Here is a 22,588-nt window from a genome sequence, read left to right on the forward strand (position 1 = left end):
TGGCCGCAGAAGTAGCACTGCGATTCTCCGGGCTGGACTGGCAGCCACGCGGCACAGGCCTGTGACGTAGTCGGGCCCGATGGGGGCCGTGACGATGGTGTCCACGAGGGGTTCACCAGGTCCACGTGAACGTACTGAGGCTCTGGTAGGCCACCTCTAATGAGGTAGCTAGCTTTACCGTGTCCCGCAGGTCAGTGGTCCCGTTTCCCAGCAGGTGCTGCCTGATATAGTTCGATCGGACCCCAGCCACGTAGGTGTCCCGGATCTGTAGGTTCATGTGTTCCTCCACCGTCACATCCTGATAGCTGCAGCTCCTCGCGAGTAGGGTCAGGTTTTCCAGGTACTGGTCCAGCGATTCCCCGGCGCGTTGATGGCGAGTAGTGAGGAGGTGTCGCATGAACACCTCGTTTACGGGCTTCACGAAATGCGCCTTGAGGGTTGCGGCCGCCGCCTTGTACGTGGCAGCTTTCTCTATCATCACGGAGATTCGATGGCTCACCCGAGCGTGGAGGAGTCGTAGCTTGAGGGTTTCACAGGGAGGAGTTGCGGAGGAGTCGAGGTAGGCCTCGAAACAGCGAAGCCAATGTTCGAAGATCTCCTTGTCCTCTGTTGCTCGCGCATCGAGTTCGAGTTTATCTGGCTTTAGAGCAGCTTCCATGGTGCTGTCGCTGGATAATAAATTGTTATACCGTCAATTCACTATGAGACCATGACAACGAGTGAATATAAGGCTTTATTATCCAGGAACTCGCCTGCCAGTGTCTGCTGTACAAATGAGTGCCTCCCACAGGTGGCCGGTCTATATATCCCCCCGGGGAGGGCAGAGCCAGAGACGGAGCCCACTGGGGTTCCAGTACAAGGTCATAGGTCACAGCACTAAACTAGACAATTCATACTTAGGTGAATACATTCACCACACCGCTTCCAGAATCCCACCCCTAGAATTCCAGCATGAGAATCCCACACCTAGAATCCCACTCCTAGAACCCCGGTCCTAGAACCCCGGTCCTAGAATCCCAGCCCTAAATTCCCGCCCTAGAACCCGCCCCCAGAATCCCAGCTCAGAATGTGAATAGTTCTGCTGAAGGATCACAGACTCAGAATAGTGGCGTGGATTTCTCAGCCCCGCCGTGCTGCCTGCCATCACGGGGATTGGTAGGCCAGCTACATGCGCTTTGGTGTGAAAGGACGATCGCAGCCATTAACCCTGCTTCCTCTTCCACGAGCCCTGCATTTCCCACACTTTCTAATTTTATTTCAGGTTCCCAGAATTCACAGTATTTTGGCCGAACTTTCCTGGCAGGTCTTTCCATAGGTCTCCCATTTCTCTCAATCTCACCTTCTCCCCATTTCCTTCAATCCCATCTTCTCCCAATTTCCCTCAATCCCACCTTCATCCCATTTCTCTCAATCGCATTTTCTCCACATTTCCCTCAATCCCACCTTCTCCACATTTCCTTCAATCCCATCTTCTCCCCACTTCCCTCAATCTCACCTTCTCCCCATTTCCCTCAATCCCATCTTCTCTCTTTATCCCTCAATCCCACCTTCTCTCCATATCCCTCAATCCCACCTTCTCCTCATTTCCCTCAATCGCACCTTCTCCCCATTTCCCTCAATCCCACCTTCTCCCCATTTTTCTCAATCTCACCTTCTCCCCATTTTCCTCAATTGCACCTTCTCCTCATTTCCCTGAATCCCACCCTCTCCCCATTTCCCTGAATCCCACCTTCTCCCCATTTCCCTCAATCTCACCTTCTCCCCATTTCTCTCAATCTCACCTTCTCCTCATTTCCCTCAATCCCACCTTCTCCACATTTCCTTCAATCCCATCTTCTCCCCACTTCCCTCAATCTCACCTTCTCCCCATTTCCCTCAATCCCATCTTCTCTCTTTATCCCTCAATCCCACCTTCTCTCCATATCCCTCAATCCCACCTTCTCCTCATTTCCCTCAATCGCACCTTCTCCCCATTTCCCTCAATCCCACCTTCTCCCCATTTTTCTCAATCTCACCTTCTCCCCATTTTCCTCAATTGCACCTTCTCCTCATTTCCCTGAATCCCACCCTCTCCCCATTTCCCTGAATCCCACCTTCTCCCCATTTCCCTCAATCTCACCTTCTCCCCATTTCTCTCAATCTCACCTTCTCCTCATTTCCCTCAATCCCACTTTTTTCCCCATTTCTCTCACTCTCACCTTCTCCCGATTTCCCTCAATCCCACCTTCTCCCCTTTTCCCTCAATCTCACCTTCTCCCCATTTCCCTCAATCTCACCTTCTCCCCATTTCCCTCAATCTCACCTTCTTCCCATTTCTCTCAATCTCACCTTCTCCCCATTTACCTCAATCCCACCTTCTCCCCATTTCTCTCAATCCCACCTTCACCCCATTTCCCTCAATCTCACCTTCTCCCCATTTCCATCTATCCCACCTTCTCCCCATTTCCCTCAATCGCACCTTCTCCCCATTTCCCTCAATCCGACTTTCTCCCCAATTCCCTCAATCCCATCTTCTTCCCATTTCTCTCAATCTCACCTTCTCCCCATTTCCCTCAATCGCACCTTCTACCATTTCTCTCAATCTCACCTTCTCCCCATTTCCTTCAATCCCATCGTCTCCCAATTTCCCTCAATCCCACCTTCTCCCAATTTCCCTCAATCCCACCTTCTTCCCATTTCACTCAATCGCATTTTCTCCACATTTCCCTCAATCCCACCTTCTCCCCATTTCCCTCAATCCCACCTTCTCCACATTTCCTTCAACCCCATCTTCTCCCCACTTCCCTCAATCTCACCTTCTCCCCATTTCCCTCAATCCCATCTTCTCTCCTTATCCCTCAATCCCACCTTCTCTCCATATCCCTCAATCCCACCTTCTCCCCATTTCCCTCAATCGCACCTTCTCCCCATTTCCCTCAATCCCACCTTCTCCCCATTTCCCTCAATCCCCTCTTCTCTCCTTATCCCTCAATCCGACCTTCTCCCCATATCCCTCAATCCTACCTTCTCCCCATTTCTCTCAATCTCACCTTCTCTCCATTTCCCTCAATCCCACCTTCTCCCCATTTCCCTCAATCCCACCTTCTCCCCATTTCTCTCAATCCCACCTTCTCTGTATATCCCTCAATCCCACTTTCTCCCCATTTCCCTCAATCTCACCTTCTCCCCATTTCTCTCAATCCCACCTTCTCCCCATATCCCCCAATCCCACCTTCTCCCCCAATTCCACCTTCTCCCCGTTTCCCACAATTCCACCATCTCCCCATTTCCCTCAATCCCACCTTCTCCCCATATCCCTCATTCCCACCTTCTCCCCATTTCCCACAATCCCACCTTCTCCCCATTTCCTTCAATCCCACCTTCTCCCCATATCCCTCAATCCCACCTTCTCCCCATTTCCCACAATCCCACCTTCTCCCCATTTCCCTCAATCCCATGTTCCCCCCATTTCCCTCAATCCGACCTTCTCCCCATTTCCCTCAATCCCATCTGCTCCCCATTTCCCTCAATCCCAGTGCTCCCCGTTTCTTTCAATCACACCTTCTCCCCATTTCCCTCAATTCCATGTTCCCCTCATTTCCCTCAGTCCGACCTTCTCCCCATTTCCCTCAATCCCATCTTCTCCCGATTTCCCTCAATCCCACCTTCTCCCCTTTTCCCTCAATCTCACCTTCTCCCCATTTCTCTCAATCTCACCTTCTCCCCATTTCCCTCAATCTCGCCTTCTTCCCATTTCTCTCAATCTCACCTTCTCCCCATTTACCTCAATCCCACCTTCTCCCCATTTCTCTCAATCCCACCTTCACCCCATTTCCCTCAATCTCACCTTCTCCCCATTTCCATCTATCCCACCTTCTCCCCATTTCCCTCAATCGCACCTTCTCCCCATTTCCCACAATCTGACTTTCTCCACAATTCCCTCAATCCCATCTTCTTCCCATTTCTCTCAATCTCACCTTCTCCCCATTTCCCTCAATCTCACCTTCTACCATTTCTCTCAATCTCACCTTCTCCCCATTTCCTTCAATCCCATCGTCTCCCCATTTCCCTCAATCCCACCTTCTCCCAATTTCCCTCAATCCCACCTTCTTCCCATTTCACTCAATCGCATTTTCTCCACATTTCCCTCAATCCCACCTTCTCCCCATTTCCCTCAATCCCACCTTCTCCACATTTCTTTCAACCCCATCTTCTCCCCACTTCCCTCAATCTCACCTTCTCCCCATTTCCCTCAATCCCATCTTCTCTCCTTATCCCTCAATCCCACCTTCTCTCCATATCCCTCAATCCCACCTTCTCCCCATTTCCCTCAATCGCACCTTCTCCCCATTTCTCTCAATCTCACCTTCTCTCCATTTCCCTCAATCCCACCTTCTCCCCATTTCCCTCAATCCCACCTTCTCCCCATTTCTCTCAATCCCACCTTCTCTGTATATCCCTCAATCCCACTTTCTCCCCATTTCCCTCAATCTCACCTTCTCCCCATTTCTCTCAATCCCACCTTCTCCCCATATCCCCCAATCCCACCTTCTCCCCCAATTCCACCTTCTCCCCGTTTCCCACAATTCCACCATCTCCCCATTTCCCTCAATCCCACCTTCTCCCCATATCCCTCATTCCCACCTTCTCCCCATTTCCCACAATCCCACCTTCTCCCCATTTCCTTCAATCCCACCTTCTCCCCATATCCCTCAATCCCACCTTCTCCCCATTTCCCACAATCCCACCTTCTCCCCATTTCCCTCAATCCCATGTTCCCCCCATTTCCCTCAATCCGACCTTCTCCCCATTTCCCTCAATCCCATCTGCTCCCCATTTCCCTCAATCCCAGTGCTCCCCGTTTATTTCAATCACACCTTCTCCCCATTTCCCTCAATTCCATGTTCCCCTCATGTCCCTCAGTCCGACCTTCTCCCCATTTCCCTCAATCCCATCTTCTCCCCATTTCCCTCAATCTCACCTGCTCCCCGTTTCTTTCAATCCCACCTTCTCCCCCATTTCTCTCAATCCCACTTTCGCCCCGTTTCTTTCAATCGCACCTTCTCCCCATTTCCCTCAATCCCACCTTCTCCCCATTTCACTCAATCCCATGTTCCCCCCCCCGTTTCTTTCAATCCCATCTTCTCCCCATTTCCCTCAATCCCATGTTCCCCCCGTTTCTTTTAATCGCACCTTCTCCCCCGATCCCTTGATCCCATTTTCTCTCAATTTCTCTCAACCCTACCTTCTCCCTATAATCGTTAATTGGTGCTTCCGTGGGAGGCTTTTGCACGATTATGTGCCCTTTGTCTTTAACTGTTGATCAAACAGGAAATGCTGCAGAGTCTGAACCTGATTAATAATGTGTGACTTTACCACAGTTCCTGGCCTCAGTTTGACCAGTTTGCCAGACAAGCCTTAGGAAGCAGTGACTACAACATTCACATCCCCGCTGATGGCCTGGTCTTTGATTATTACCTCAACCCTGCCACTGGGAATCTGGAGAATCTACACAAAGACAGTGAGCCTCGAAAGATAAAGAGCCAGAATTACATCCTCACCCCTGAGGTAAGTTTGACTGGCGGGGGGAGAGAGAGTGTGGGATGGATTAGAACAGTTTGGGAATGATTGGCTGCTATCCAGCAGTTAAGGGACAGATGTCAAGTCAGCAATTGATTCTGTGATGGTTCTTCAGACACCTGGACTCATGGTCAGAACTGGACTCATTATCCAGAGACCTGGACCAGAGACCAGGTTGGGGCCTGAGCGTTGCCCATTCCCAATTGCATTTGAGGGGGCAGTTAAGAGTTGACCATATTGGTTTGTGTCTGGACGCACATTTTAGCCAGACCGGGTAAGGACAGCAGATTTCCTTCCTTAAAGCACATTAATGACCCAGATGGATTTTTGTAACAATCGACAATGGTTTCATCGTCATGACAGAAGAGACTATGTGGCTGAGACTAGACACCCCGTCCCCAAAACTAAAGACCCCGTACCCGAGACTAGAGACCCTGAACCCGAGACTAGGGACCCCGTACCCGAGACTAGGGACCCCGTACCCGAGACTAGAGACCCTGTACCCGAGACTAGGGACCCCGTACCCGAGACTAGGGACCCTGTACCCGAGACTAGGGACCCCGTACCCGAGACAGAGACCCCGTACCCGAGACTAGGGACCCCGTACCCGAGACTAGAGACCCTGTACCCGAGACTAGGGACCCCGTACCCGAGACTAGGGACCCCGTACCCGAGACTAGAGACCCCGTACCCGAGACTAGGGACCCCGTACCCGAGACTAGGGACCCCGTACCCGAGACTAGGGACCCCGTACCCGAGACTAGGGACCCCGTACCCGAGACTAGAGACCCCGTACCTGAGACTAGGGACCCCGTACCCGAGACTATAGACCCTGTACCCGAGACTAGGGACCCCGTACCCGAGACTAGAGACCCCGTACCTGAGACTAGGGACCCCGTACCCCACACTAGAGACCCCGTACCCGAGACGAGGGACCCCGTACCCGAGACTAGGGACCCCGTACCCGAGACGAGGGACCTCGTACCCGAGACTAGGGACCCCGTACCCGAGACTAGGGACACCGTACCCGAGACTTGGGACCCCGTACCCGCGACTTGGGACCCCTTACCCGAGACTAGGGATCCCGTACCCGAGACTAGGGACCCCGTACCCAAGACTAGGGACCCCGTACCCGAGACTAGGGACCCCGTACCCGAGACTAGGGACCCCGTACCCGAGACTAGAGACCCCGTACCCGAGACTAGGGAGCCCGTACCCGAGACTAGAGACCCCGTACCCGAGACTAGAGACCCCGTACCCGAGACTAGGGACACCGTACCCGAGACTAGGGACACCGTACCCGAGACTAGGCACCCCGTACCCCACACTAGAGACCCCGTACCCGAGACTAGAGACCCCATACCCGAGACTAGGGACACCGTACCCGAGACTAGAGACCCCGTACCCGAGACTAGGGACCCCGTACCCGAGACTAGGGACCCCGTACCCGAGACTAGAGACCCCGTACCCGAGACTAGGGACCCCGTACCCGAGACTAGGGACCCCGTACCCGAGACTAAAGACCCCGTACCCGAGACTGGGGACCCCGTACCCGAGACTAGAGACCCCGTACCCGAGACTAGGGACCCCGTACCCGAAGCTAGGGACCCCGTACCCGAGACTAGGGACCCCGTACCCGAGACTAGGGACCCCGTACCCGAGACTAGGAACCCCGTACCCGAGACTAGGGACCCCGTACCCGAGACTAGGGACCCCGTACCCGAGACTAGGGACCCCGTACCCGAGACTTGGGAGCCCGTACCCGAGACTAGAGACCCCGTTCCCGAGACTAGGGACCCCGTACCCGAGACTAGAGACCCCGTACCCGAGACTAGGGACCCCGTACCCGAGACTAGGGACCCCATACCCAACACTAAAGACCCCGTACCCGAGACTAGAGACCCCGTACCCGAGACTAGGGACCCCGTACCCGCGACTAGGGACCCCGTACCCGAGACTAGGGACCCCGTACCCGAGACTAGAGACCCCGTACCCGAGACTAGGGACCCCGTACCCGAGACTAGGGACCCCGTACCCGAGACTAGGGAACCCGTACCCGAGACTAGGGACCCCGTACCCGAGTCTAGGGACACCGTACCCGAGACTAGGGACCCCGTACCGAGACTAGAGACCCCGTACCCGAGACTAGGGACCCCGTACCCGAGACTAGGGACCCCGTACCCGAGACTAGCGACCCCGTACCCGAGACTAGGGACCCCGTACCCGAGACTAGGGACCCCGTACCCGAGACTAGAGACCCCGTACCCGAGACTAGGGACCCCGTACCCGAGACTTGGGACCCCGTACGCGAGACTAGGGACCCCGTACCCAACACTAAACACCCCGTACTCGAGACTAGCGACCCCGTACCCGAGACTAGGGACCCCGTACCCGAGACTTCGGACCCCGTACCCGAGACTAGGGACCCCGTACCCGAGACTAGAGACCCCGTACCCGAGACTAGGGACCCCGTACCCGAGACTAGGGACCCCGTACCCGAGACTAGGGACCCCGTACCCGAGACTAGGGACCCCGTACCCGAGACTAGGGACCCCGTACCCGAGACTAGAGACCCCCGTACCCGAGACTAGGGACCCCGTACCCGAGACTAGGGACCCCGTACCCGAGACTAGGGACCCCGTACCCGAGACTAGGGACCCCGTACCCGAGACTAGAGACCCCGTACCCGAGACTTCGGACCCCGTACCCGAGACTAGGGACCCCGTACCCGAGACTAGGGACCCCGTACCCGAGTGGAACGTCAAGGGGTGTGACTGCTTCCTGAAACAAAACCCCCAGGTCACACTCCCCCTACCTGCTGTGTTGTAGGAAATGCAGATCACCCTCCAGCTCGATGACTCTGAGCTAAAGTTCCTGGAGCTGCAAGCACTTATTGCGAGTGTTTGTCATGGATCACAATGTTATCCAGGAACTCCCACATGCTGCAGCATTGTCACATCATGCTGCCCTGCCATCCTTAATGTGTTTGGAATAATTGCTTAATTAAATTATTTATTAATTTATGCAGCTTTTTATGTATTTTCAATTTACAAAAGGTCAGTGTTAAAAACTATTCGTTTGTTTTGCAGCTGGAGAAATATGTGAAGTTGTTGGACTTGCTGCTTTCCTCGGGATATTCCACATTACTGGTCGGTGAGCAGCTTTCTGGGAAGACGAGTTTTGTCCAGGCATTGAAAGGGTTAATATCCATCTCTACCATGTGCCGACTACCCCTTAGCCCAAACAGCAGACCCAATCATACCCGCAGCTACGTGACGGACAAAATTTTCTTCAGCAAACAACCAGAGCTCTCCCTACCCTCTGCAGTGACAGCAAGTGGAAAGAACAAGGTTCTCTTCTTCCTGGACGATATTCACGCTGCTCCTTTCAGTAAGTGGGAAACCGGAAAACCCTCATCCCAAATCCCAGAGTAACCCTAATCCCAGAATAACCCCTAATCTGAGTAACCCCCAATCCCAGAGTAAACCCTAATACCAGAGTAACCCCCAATCCCAGAGTAACCCCCAAACCCAGAGTAACCCCCAATCCCAGAGTAACCACAAATCCCAGAGTAACCCCCAATCTCAGAGTAACCCCCAATCTCAGAGTAACCCCCAATCCCAGAGTAACCCCCAAACCCAGAGTAACCCCCAATCCCAGAATAAACCTAATCTCAGAGTAACCCCAATCCCAGAGTAACCACAAATCCCAGAGTAACCCCCAATCTCAGAGTAACCCCCAATCTCAGAGTAACCCCCAATCCCAGAGTAACCCCCAATCCCAGAGTAACCCCCAAACCCAGAGTAACCCCCAAACCCAGAGTAACCCCCAATCCCAGAGTAACCACAATCTCAGAGTAACCCCTAATCCCAGAGTAACCCCCAATCCCAGAGTAACCCCAAACCCAGAGTAACCCCCAATCCCAGAGTAACCACAATCTCAGAGTAACCCCTAATCCCAGAGTAACCCCCAATCCCAGAGTAAACCTAATCTCAGAGTAACCCCCAATCCCAGAGTAACCCCAATCCCAGAGTAGCCCCCAATCCCAGAGTAACCCTAATCCCAGATTAACCCCCAATCCCAGGGTACTCCTAATCCCAGAGTAACCCCCAATCCCAGAGTAACCCACAACCCCAGGGTAATCCTAATTCCAGAGTAACCCCCAAACCCAGAGTAACCCCAATCCCAGAGTAATCCTAATCCCAGAGTAACCCCCGATCCCAGAGTAACTCCCGATCCCAGAGTAACCCCCAATCCCAGAGTAACCCCCATCCCAGAGTAACCCTAACCCCAGAGTAACCCTAACCCCAGAGTAACCCTAATCCCAGAGTAACCCTAATCCAAGAGTAATCCTAATCCCAGAGTAACCCCCAATCCCAGAGTAACCCCAATCCCAGAGTAATCCTAATCCCAGAGTAACCCTAATCACAGAGTAACCCCCAATCTCAGAGTAACCCCCAATCCCAGAGTAATCCTAATTCCAGAGTAACCCCCAATCCCAGAGTAACCCCCAATCCCAGAGTAACCACAATCTCAGAGTAACCCCTAATCCCAGAGTAACCCCCAATCCCAGAGTAAACCTAATCTCAGAGTAACCCCCAATCCCAGAGTAACCCCAATCCCAGAGTAACCCCCAATCCCAGAGTAACCCTAATCCCAGATTAACCCCCAATCCCAGGGTAATCCTAATCCCAGAGTAACCCCCAATCCCAGAGTAACCCACAACCCCAGGGTAATCCTAATTCCAGAGTAACCCCCAAACCCAGAGTAACCCCAATCCCAGAGTAATCCTAATCCCAGAGTAACCCCCGATCCCAGAGTAACTCCCGATCCCAGAGTAACCCCCAATCCCAGAGTAACCCCCATCCCAGAGTAACCCTAACCCCAGAGTAACCCTAACCCCAGAGTAACCCTAATCCCAGAGTAACCCTAATCCAAGAGTAATCCTAATCCCAGAGTAACCCCCAATCCCAGAGTAACCCCAATCCCAGAGTAATCCTAATCCCAGAGTAACCCTAATCACAGAGTAACCCCCAATCCCAGAGTAACCCCCAATCCCAGAGTAATCCTAATCCCAGAGTAACCCCGATCCCAGAGTAATCCCTAATATCAGGGTAACCCCTAATATCAGAGTTACCCCCAATCCCAGAGTAACCCATAATCCCAGAGTAACCCACAAACCCAGAGTAACCCCCAATCCCAGAGTAACCTCCAATCCCAGAGTAACGCCCAATCCCAGAGTAACCCCAATCCCAGAGTAATCCTAATCCCAGAGTAACCCTAATCACAGAGTAACCCCCAATCCCAGAGTAACCCCCAATCCCAGAGTAACCCCCGATCCAAGAGTAACCCCCAATCCCAGAGTAATCCTAATCCCAGAGTGACCCCCAATCCCAGAGTAACTCCCAATCCCAGAGTAATTCTACTCCCAGAGTAACCCCCAATGCCAGAGTAATCCTAATCCCAGAGTAACCCCCAATCCCAGAGTAACCCCCAATCCCAGAGTAATCCTAATCCCAGAGTAATCCTAATCCCAGGGTAACGGAACCCCCAATCCCAGAGTAACCCCCAATCCCAGAATATCCCCTAATCCCAGAGTAACCCCCAATCACAGAGTAATCCTAATCCCAGAGTAACCCCCAATACCAGAGTAACCCCAATCCCAGAGTAACCCCCAATCCCAGAGTAACCCCAATCCCAGAATATTCCCTAATCCCAGAGTAACCGTAATCCCAGAGAAACCCCCAATCCCAGAGTAACCCCAATCCCAGAGTAACCCCCAATCCCAGAGTAACCCCCAATCCCAGAGTAATCCTAATCCCAGAGTAACCCCCAATCCCAGAGTAATCCTAATCCCAGAGAAACCTCCAATCCCAGAGTAACCCCCATCTCAAGAGTAACCGCCAATCCCAGAGTAACCCCAATCCCAGAGTAACCCCAATCCCAGAGTAACCCCCAATCCCAGAGTAACCCCCAATCCGAGAGTAATCCTAATCCCAGAGTAACCCCCAATCCCAGAGTAATCCTAATCCCAGAGTAACCCTAATCCCAGAGTAACCCGCATCCCAGAGTAACCCCCATCTCAGAGTAACCGCCAATCCCAGAGTAATCCTAATCCCAGAGTAACCGCCAATCCCAGAGTAATCCTAATCCCAGAGTAACCCCCAATCCCAGAGTAACCCTAAATCCCAGAGTAATCCTAATATCAGAGTGACCCCCAATCCCAGAGTAACCCCCAATCCCAGAGTAACCCCCGAGCCCAGAGTAATCCTAATCCCAGAGTAACCCCAATCCCAGACTAACCCCCAATCCCAGAGTAACCCTAATCTCATAGTAACCCCCAATCCCAGAGTAACCCCCAATCCCAGAATATTCCCTAATCCCAGAGTAACCGTAATCCCAGAGAAACCCCCAATCCCAGAGTAACCCCAATCCCAGAGTAACCCCCAATCCCAGAGTAATCCTAATCCCAGAGTAACCCCCAATCCCAGAGTAATCCTAATCCCAGAGTAACCCCAATCCCAGAGAAACCCCCAATCCCAGAGTAACCCCCAATCCCAGAGTAATCCCAATCACAGAGTAACCCCCAATCCCAGTGTAACCCCCAATCCCAGAGTAACCCCTAATCCCAGAGTAACCCCCAATCCCAGAGTAACCCCTAATCCCAGAGTAAACCCCGAGCCCAGAGTAATCCTAATACCAGAGTAATCCTAATCCCAGAGTAACCCCCAATCCCAGAGTAACCCCCAATCCCAGAGTAATCCCAATCCCAGAGTAACCCCCAATCCCAGAGTAACCCCCGATCCAAGAGTAACCCCCAATCCCAGAGTAACCTCTAATCCCAGAGTAACCCCCAATCCCAGAGTAACCCCTAATCCCAGAGTTACCCCCAATCCCAGAGTAACCCCTAATCCCAGAGTAACCCCTAATCCCAGAGTAACCCCCAATCCCAGAGTAATCCCAATCCCAGAGTAACCCCCAATCCCAGAGTAACCCTAATCCCAGAGTAACCCTAATCCCAGAGTAACCCCCAATCCCAGAGTAACCCCCAATCCCAGAGTAATCCTAATCTCCGAGTGACCCCCAATCCCAGAGTAACCCCCAATCCCAGAGTAATCCTAATCTCAGAGTGACCCCCAATCCCAGAGTAACCCCTAATCCCAGAGTAAACCCCGAGCCCAGAGTAATCCTAATACCATAGTAATCCTAATCCCAGAGTAACCCCCAATCCCAGAGTAACCCCCAATTCCAGAGTAATCCCCAATCCCAGAGTAATCCCAATCCCAGAGTAACCCCCAATCCCAGAATAATCCCCAATCCCAGAGTAATCCCCAATACCAGAGTAATCCTAATCCCAGAGTAACCCCTAATCCCAGAGTAACCCCAATCCCAGAGTAACCCCCAATCCCAGAGTAACCCCCGAGCCCAGAGTAATCCTAATCCCAGAGTAACCCCCAATCCCAGAGTAACCCTAATCCCAGAGTAACCCCCAATCCCAGAGTAACCCCCAATCCCAGAGTAACCCTAATCCCAGAGTAACCCCCAATCCCAGAGTAACCCCCAATCCCAGAGTAACCCCCAATCCCAGAGTAACCCCCAATCCCAGAGTGACCCGCAATCCCAGAGTAACCCCCAATCCCAGAGTAACCCCAATCCCAGAGTAACCCCTAATCCCAGAGTAACCCCCAATCCCAGAGTAACCCCCAATCCCAGAGTAATCCTAATCCCAGAGTAACCCCCAATCCCAGAGTGACCCCCAATCCCAGAGTAACCCCTAATCCCAGAGTAACCCCCAATCCCAGAGTAACCCCCAATCCCAGAGTAACCCCCAATCCCAGAGTAACCCCCAATCCCAGAGTAACCCCCAATCCCAGAGTAACCTCTAATCCCAGAGTAACCCCCAATCCCAGAGTAACCCCTAATCCCAGAGTTACCCCCAATCCCAGAGTAACCCCTAATCCCAGAGTAACCCCTAATCCCAGAGTAACCCCCAATCCCAGAGTAACCCCCAATCCCAGAGTAACCCTAATCCCAGAGTAACCCTAATCCCAGAGTAACCCCCAATCCCAGAGTAACCCCCAATCCCAGAGTAATCCTAATCTCCGAGTGACCCCCAATCCCAGAGTAACCCCCAATCCCAGAGTAATCCTAATCTCAGAGTGACCCCCAATCCCAGAGTAACCCCTAATCCCAGAGTAAACCCCGAGCCCAGAGTAATCCTAATACCATAGTAATCCTAATCCCAGAGTAACCCCCAATCCCAGAGTAACCCCCAATCCCAGAGTAATCCCCAATCCCAGAGTAATCCCAATCCCAGAGTAACCCCCAATCCCAGAATAATCCCCAATCCCAGAGTAATCCCCAATACCAGAGTAATCCTAATCCCAGAGTAACCCCTAATCCCATAGTAACCCCAATCCCAGAGTAACCCCCAATCCCAGAGTAACCCCCGAGCCCAGAGTAATCCTAATCCCAGAGTAACCCCCAATCCCAGAGTAACCCTAATCCCAGAGTAACCCCCAATCCCAGAGTAACCCCCAATCCCAGAGTAACCCTAATCCCAGAGTAACCCCCAATCCCAGAGTAACCCCCAATCCCAGAGTAACCCCTAATCCCAGAGTAACCCCCAATCCCAGAGTGACCCCCAATCCCAGAGTAACCCCTAATCCCAGAGTAACCCCCAATCCCAGAGTAATCTTAATCCCAGAGTAACCCCCAATCCCAGAGTAACCCCCAATCCCAGAGTAATCCTAATCCCATAGTAACCCCCAATCCCAGAGTAACCCCTAATCCCAGAGCAACCCCCAATCCCAGAGTAACCCCCAATCCCAGAGTAACCCCCAATCCCCGAGTAACCCCCAATCCCAGAGTAACCCTAATCCCAGAGTAACCCCTAATCCCAGAGTAACCCCCAATCCCAGAGTAACCCCTAATCCCAGAGTAACCCCCAATCCCAGAGTAACCCCAATCCCAGAGTAACCCCCAACCCCAGAGTAACCCCCGAGCCCAGAGTAATCCTAATCCCAGAGTAACCCCCAATCCCAGAGTGACCCCCAATCCCAGAGTAACCCCTAATCCCAGAGTAACCCCTAATCCCAGAGTAACCCCCAATCCCAGAGTAACCCCCAATCCCAGAGTAACCCCCAATCCCAGAGTAACCTCTAATCCCAGAGTAACCCCCAATCCCAGAGTAACCCCTAATCCCAGAGTTACCCCAATCCCAGAGTAACCCCTAATCCCAGAGTAACCCCCAATCCCAGAGTAATCCCAATCCCAGAGTAATCCCCAATCCCAGACTCCCACATGTCCGATGTTGATTTACTCTCCAACAGCCTCATCCAATCCAAATTCTTGAATTCCTGCCTAATGTTGTTGTAATTTTCATGGCTTTGTCAGAGGGAGGTCATGTCTAACACATTTGATAGAATTTTTTTATGAAGTGACCGAGTGTGTAGACCGCAGTTGATGTAGTTGATATGGATTTTAGCGAAGCCTTTGATAAGGTCCCACATGGCAGACTGATTGAGAAGTTTGAAGCACATGGAAACTTGTTGAGATGGATCTGAAACTGGTTTAGTGATAGGATACAAGGGGTGATGGCAGAAGCTGTTTGGGTAACTGGAGGCTGGTGTCCAGCGGCGTACCACAGAGATCAGTGCTGGGTCCCTTATTTGACCATAAGACATAGGAGTAGAATTAGGCCATTCAGCCCATCGAGTCTGCTCCGCCATTTAACCATGGCTGATATGTTTCTAATCCCCATTCTCCTGCCTTCTCCCCATAACCCCATATCCTCTTATTAATGATTGTTTGTTTATGATATAGACGAGAACGTGGGGGTGGGGCTGATCAGTAAGTTTGTAGATGACACCAGGATTGGTCCGGTGCCAGTGGCGGACTGGGTCTAAAAATATTGGTTGCTAGGAGACAAAGGGGGCCCACCCACAACTACAGTGCTATCATTTAATTTTCATAACGAATAAATAAAATTTTCAAAAAATACATATGAAAAAAGGGTACAATTAAAGTTTTTGTGGAAAAAATGTGTATTTCTTAGTAATTACAGTGTACATGTACTGTACATATTACTGGCAGTAGATACCAAATGTAAATACAGAATGTTATAATTGAATTTTTTATTTTATTTTTTATTTTAAGTAATTGGTTGATATTTTAAAATAGTTTACTGCACAATTTACACATTAACAGATAGTTCAAAAGCACAATAGAGCATTGCATGCAGTCCACTATATTAAGAGCAACCGTTTGTGTTCGCTAGATGATTGTGCGAATCTGCCAATAATTGCTTCTGCATCCAATTCATCTAACAATTCCTTTTCAATGGATAGCAACATGCATGATTCCAAATTCTCCTCAGACAGCGAATTTCTTAACCTTGTCTTTATGATCTTTAGCTTTGAAAATGTCCTCTCACATTGGACTTGAGTAACTGATAGTGTGCAGATGACTTTATAAAGTTCATAAAGGTTATCATATGCCTTGTCATGAAGTCTGTTGTATGCCAGAATTTTAGTACACACGATGGGCAAGTGCTGCAAATTTTACAATTGTTGCAACTGGAATCCATATTCTCACCATCATTAAGCAATAGCTTTAATACATCAAAGTTTGAAGCAAAAGAAAACAATTCCAATATTACTTGATCTTTGCTGATTTGTGGAAACAGCTTAATAATACCTTCCAATGCTTCATCTTCAAGGCCCTTCTCTGCAATAGTTTTAAACTTTGCTGGGTCCAAGCAGGACAAATCTTTATACAACTGTTTGTGTTGTACAGAGCGTGATTCTAGTGACTGGACAATGCGATCCATTATTAGGTTAAACACATTTACTCGAAAATCAGCTAGAGAATCTGAGGAATTTCTTTCATCATCAATAAGCTCATCTGCCATTCTTTTCTTCTTCCTCTGCCTCTTAACTGGCAATGCTGTTTCCAACGCATCAATTTCCAATGTTTGATTTTCATCCATATTCATCTGTGAAATCCTGTCATTACATTTATTTACAAATTCCAAAGCCTTGCTGTGAACGTTATCAAATGTTCTTGACTGTCCTTCAACTTTGTTGTAGCTGAATCTACCAAACTCCATGCAGTAAACATATCTAAACCACTTGTCTGTAGACAACTTGATAACGGGGTTGTAGTTTCAAATATATACAAGTAAGTAAATGCTGTCAATATGGTTTCAAACTTTAGAAGACTTTGAAGTAAAACATTTGCTTCATGTTTTGTTTTTGCATCAAACTTTTCTGAATCTTGTATCATTGATAAGCATGTCAATAGATTTACGAAAGTATTGGCAGCGGCATCATCAAAACGTCCAAATATAGTTGTTGCTGCATTGGATTTTCCTGACCATCTGGTCTCACTAATTAGCTTTAATCGTTTCATTTTTTCTTGTCCTAGATGTTTTCCAACAACTTCTATCCATACAGCCATTCTCTTGTATGATGCTTTCACAAAAGTTGCTATATTCTGGAGCAAATTGAAAAAAGAAACTGCAGGCACACAACATTTTGTTGTTTCAGTTATCACCAAATTCAAGACATGGGCATAGCACCATATATGAAGATATTGATCAGCCACATCGGCAATTTTACTTTATAAACCATTATACTGGCCATGGTAGCTTGCAGCACCAACTGTGCTATCAGATAAACATTTTGGGGATCAATTTTAAGATGCTGTAATGTTTCAATCAATTGATCAAAACGTCCCTGTCCTGTACCATCATTACTTGGCACAACTGAAAGTAGTCGCTCACAGATAATACCTTTAAGCACATACCGAATAATAATGCTAAACTGATCGATGGATGAATTATCTTGTGTTGAATCAACATGAATAGAATAATATTTTGCTTGAGAAACTTCATGACTAATTCTTTCTTGTATCATATTCTTCATAATTTTGATTAACATGTTTATAGTTGTTTTACTCAGGTATGTAATAAGTCCACCACGGCATTTACTTTGAGCCTTTCCTTGTTGCTCTAATGGTTTGATTCTTTGTTTAGACTTGTTTTGCACTGCAGAAACGTGAGCTGCCATAATGGGATCATATTTTGCCATCAATTGCACTGTAGTACAGATACCGGAACAAGGAAGCCAGAAGAAATATTGGGCCTGGGTTGATTAGTAATGGATGCGCTTGTATTTGTCTCTACATTCAAAGTAGCTCTTCTCTGTTCTTGTAACTCGCATGTCATTGCATCATCACCATGAGCATTGTTTCTTGCTTCTTGATTATTTGTTGCAGAACTGGATATTGATGTGGATTGTGCTTGTGGTATTATAAACTCTGTAATAGGCCTGCATCGCTTGGCTGATTCCTTCCTTTCTGCTTCTTTTTGTTCTTTGCGTTTTAGTGACCCAGATTTATGCTTTTTCTTTTCCATGCTGGTAGGGGTAATATTCCTGAAATAAAAACTTAATTAAAAATAGCCCACATTGGGAAAAATGAATATTGATGATTGCAAGAATAACTTGAAGGAACGCCAGATAAACCCCTACTTGATAAAAAAAATATAAAATAACTTACTTACACTTCAATGGGCTATGTTCATTAGTCATTACTACTGTGGCCTATGCAGCTTCAGAAGAGGAGACAATCCACTGTCCAGTGTTCACACCAGCAAGCAACTGAGACAACTGTTGAAGCTTAGTAGTTTGGTCCGACTATAGTAAGACATTAAGAATGGTCCCACAACCAAAGTTAACATGTCCAGTTTGATACCAGTGTAGTGTTACAAGTCGCAACCCTTTGAGTTTACCGATCATGGCTTATCACTTCAATATCTTTGACCTCATGATTCACGGTCAAAGGTACCGCTTCTCCTTTTCGGTGACCTCACGACCTATGTACTGCTTGATATCCTTTCAAGTTGCCGACCATCTCAAATCACGAACTGTAACTTTATCTTTAAATTCACACGCTCTTGCTGAAAACGTGGATTTCCAACTATGTCCGACCCGGGTGAACCACCCTCCCCCCTCTCCCCCCCCCCCCCCCCCCCCCACCTCCACTCCTTTTCACATCCGTTTAACACTGCTTCATTCCTTCATACACTGAGTGATTATTTGTTTGTTTCTTTATTGCATTTTTATTTGGTATTGCTCTTTTTAAAAACAATTATATTTTATTAAGTTAGAATACAAATCTCAGGAAAGAAGTTGGAGATTTATTTATCTAATTAATTATAATTTTTGAAATGAAATGAAAATCGCTTATTGTCACGAGTAGGCTTCAATGAAGTTACTGTGAAAAGCCCCTAGTCGCCACATTCCGGCGCCTGTTCGGGGAGGCTGGTACGGGAATCGAACCGTGCTGCTGGCCTGCTTGGTCTGCTTTAAAAGCCAGCGATTTAGCCTGGTGAGCTAAACCAGCCCCGGGCTGGTTTAAGGGCCCTTCAGAGATTCACGGGCTCCTTCTTGTCTCTCCGGGCCCCGGACCGATGTACCGGCTGAACCAAGACTACTGCTTGATATCCTTTGAAGTTGCCGACCATCTCAAATCACAAATTTTATCTTTATCTTTAAATTCACACACTCTTGCTGAAAACATGGAATTTCCTTAATTATGCCCGACCCGGGCCCCCCTATTCCACATCCTTCCACTACCTCCCCTGCTTCGTTCCTTTTCATGCACTGCTTATTTGTGTCCTGTTCTCTTTTTTTTCTTATTCCTTTTTATTACTAAAACAGTTGTCTGTGTTTGTTTCTTTATTGCATTTTTATTTGATATAGGGGGCCCACTTCATCAGGGGCCCACTTTCCATTGGGCAAGCTGACACCCTGGCCAGTCCGCCACTGTCTGGTGGTCAACACTGAAGAAGAGGGTGGTAGGTTACAGGAAGCTATGGATGGGTTGGTCAGATGGGCAGAGCAGTGGCAGATGGTCATTAACCCTGATAAGTGTGAGGTGATGCACTTTGGAAGAAGAAACAGGACAAGGGAGGATTTAATGAATGGCAGGACACTGGGAAGCTCCGAGGAACAGATGGATCTTGAGGTATTTGTTCACAGATCCCTGAGGGTGGCAGAGCAGGTGAATAGGTTAGTTCAGAAGGCATATGGGTCACCTGCTTCTCTCAGTTGTGGAATAGATTATAAGAGCAGAGACGTTATGATGGAGCTGTACAAAACGTTGGTTAGGCCACAACTGGAGCACTGTGTGCAGTTCTGGTCACCTCACTGTAGGAAGGAGGTGATTGTATTGGAGGGGGTACGGAGGAGATTCATCGGGATGTTGCCTGGGATGGAGCATCTGAGCTATAAGGAGAGACTGGATAGGCTGGGATTGTTTTCCTTTGAGCAGAGGAGGCTGAGGGGGTTATGATTGAGGTGTATAAGATTATGAGGGATTTGGACAGGGTAAATAGGAAGCAGCTGTTCCTCTTGGTTGAGGGGCCAATCACAAGGGGGTATAGTTTTAGGGTGAGGGGCAGGAGATTCCGAGGGGATTTGAGAAAATAAATTTCTCTCAGAGTGGTGAGAATCTGGAATGCACATCCTGGGGAGGTAGTGGAGGCTGGAAACCTCACAACCTTTAAAAAACATTTGTGAGCAATTGATACACCCTCACATTCAAGAATATGGATAAATGCGAGTAAGTGGGATTAGCGCGAGATTAGCAGTAGTTATTGTCGGAGTAGAATCGATGGGCTGAAAGACCCTTTCCGCGCTGTATGACTCTATGGCTGGACAGAGTAGATGTTGAGAAACTGTTCCCTCTTGTAAAAGGATGGCGAATGAGAGGGCACAGATTTAAAGTGATTTGCAAAAAAAGCTAACGTTATGTGAGAAAAATATTTTCACATAGCAAGTGGTTGGGTCTGAACTGCACGGCCTGGGAGTGTGGTGGAGGCAGGTTCCATGGGGTATTCGAAAGGGCAAAAGATAATTATTTAGATAGAAACAATGGGCAGGAGTATGGGGAAAAGGCAGGCGATTGCGCTTCCTACAAGTCAGGAACCCTGCCACAGGCCTCAATCTGATCTCCAAACTCAACTAGAATTCTGTTCAAAGCTTGACCCTCTCTTGGAAGGGTTGGGAATTTGGGCAGTTGTGTTGATCCCACCACCTTTAATTCTTGCTGTTTTCTCTAGAACCAGGTTATGGATGCCAAGCTATTATCGAGATCTTTCGGCACTCAATTACCTGTCATGGCTCATACGACCAGAACTGTCAACAGTTCCGCTACTTCCATTCCACCAGTGTCAACTACATTGGGACATGTGCACCATTCCGAGGGAGGGCAAGTTTCATCTCTTCACGGTTCACCCGATTATTCAGCACGCTCACACTCCCAGAAATGACGTCAGCCATGTTAATATCCATTTACTCCCCCAGTGTGATCCAGTGGTTGAATAGTTTCCCAACGTACACACTGGCCAGACACGCTTTGTTGGCCAAAGCGCTTGTTTCAGCCACAGTTGAGCTCTACCAAAGAGTGAGACAACAGCTGCGTCCATCCCCAAGTCGCTCGTATTACCTGTTCTCCATGATGGATGTTGGGAAGGTGTTGAATGGTTTATTGCTGATGTATCCCATCTGCATCACCACCCTGGTGAAGCCCAATAAAAAGAAATTCAAACACTCAGGAACTCACATATCTCCCGTCATTTTATCCGTCACTAAAATCATTGTTGATCTGTGGCTGCATGAGTCCATGAGAACGTTTAGTGATTGTCTCCTGACTAAGGAAGACAAGATGACTTTGATACAGATACTGGAGGGGGTAGCTCAGATTAACTTCTGTACTCTAAGTTCAGATGCTACAGGAAAGTCACAGCCTTTGTACAAAATAGCTGAAACCTCAAGTGTTCCTGAATACCAGCAAGACAACATGCAGACCTCGCTGAAGTGGCACAGTGCAGACGAACGAGGAGAGATATCCCACGATAAACATGAAGAGATTGAAGAAAGCATCAATCTAGACCCTCAAATCCAATTATCTAATTCTCGGCAGATAAGGGAATTTGGGTTCAAAACTTCAGACGAAAGTGAAGATCAAGGTGGAACCACTGAGAGAGATTCTATCTATTCCAAAAGTGACATTTTGTTGGTAACGGACTCGGAGAGTCTGACAAGCGGAGGAGCCAGGGACTTATCTGAATCTGAGGCACCAAAAAGCAATTTTTATCCATCTCCACCACAGCAAAGGGTAGCTTCTGGCCAAAAACGACACAAACGTGTCAGAGGTCGCGGCAAGAAAACAAAGAGATCAGAAATACTAAAGCCACTCCTCCCTCCCCACTTATTGCGCCAAGGCGATTCTCTGACTGACCTCATCTACAGTAAAGGAGCTGTACGCCCGTCTAATAAACAGCAAATGGACTCCCCCAGGTGGAACCCATACCAGAAAATCAGCAATGATGACCTTGCTCAGCAACTCAAACTAATTGTTCAGAAACTAAACCAAAAGAACAAGACCAACCGTCAGATAATTTTCTTCACAGAATCTGTCTGTCATTTCGTACGTATCTACCGAATACTGTGCTCACCCAGGAGTCATTGTGTTTTGCTGGCCCTCGCTCACTACACTGGCCGTAAAACGCTGGTCAGATTGGCAGCCTATCTCACCCTGGCCAAGGTCTTTGAGCTCAGCAGTGAGATGTCAAGTGTGGAGATGGCCAAAATGATTAAGCAGGCGAGTTATGAAGCTGGGATTCAGGGAGCAAACATAGTGATCATGGCCCATGGAACCCTGAGGAAGGACACTTTCCATGATCTATCTGATTTGATAACGGAGGGTAAATACCCTGAGCTTTACACTGCCAGTGAATTGGAAGAATTGGCCAAAGTGTTTACCAGCATCAAGAGGCTGCCATGGAATGTGAATAGAGAGCAAGCGTTGGAAAGGTAGGTGAACAATCTTAGGTCTTTTCCTAAAGGGACCATCTCTTGGTAAATGATGCCTCGATGTGGGCAGCAATGATGAGGCACATTTCTTGACCATCTCAGGTTGCCCTTAACAACTCAAACTTCACTCTCTCACTCCCCCACCA

General features: G+C 49.0%; 1 protein-coding gene across 1 annotated transcript in view; it reads left to right on the top strand.

The window, feature by feature from the left end:
* LOC119977765 (dynein heavy chain domain-containing protein 1-like) overlaps nucleotides 1–22,588 on the top strand; it is a 459,774-nt gene that overhangs the window by 250,716 nt on the left and 186,470 nt on the right. Inside the window, exons 23-25 of the mRNA XM_038818968.1 lie at nucleotides 5,361–5,547; nucleotides 8,649–8,949; nucleotides 20,687–22,442. Of these exons, the coding sequence (XP_038674896.1) occupies nucleotides 5,361–5,547; nucleotides 8,649–8,949; nucleotides 20,687–22,442 (2,244 nt within the window). The remainder of the gene's footprint in view (nucleotides 1–5,360; nucleotides 5,548–8,648; nucleotides 8,950–20,686; nucleotides 22,443–22,588) is intronic.

Source organism: Scyliorhinus canicula, chromosome 14, assembly GCF_902713615.1.
Source record: "Scyliorhinus canicula chromosome 14, sScyCan1.1, whole genome shotgun sequence".
Taxonomy (NCBI): Eukaryota; Metazoa; Chordata; class Chondrichthyes; order Carcharhiniformes; family Scyliorhinidae; genus Scyliorhinus; species Scyliorhinus canicula.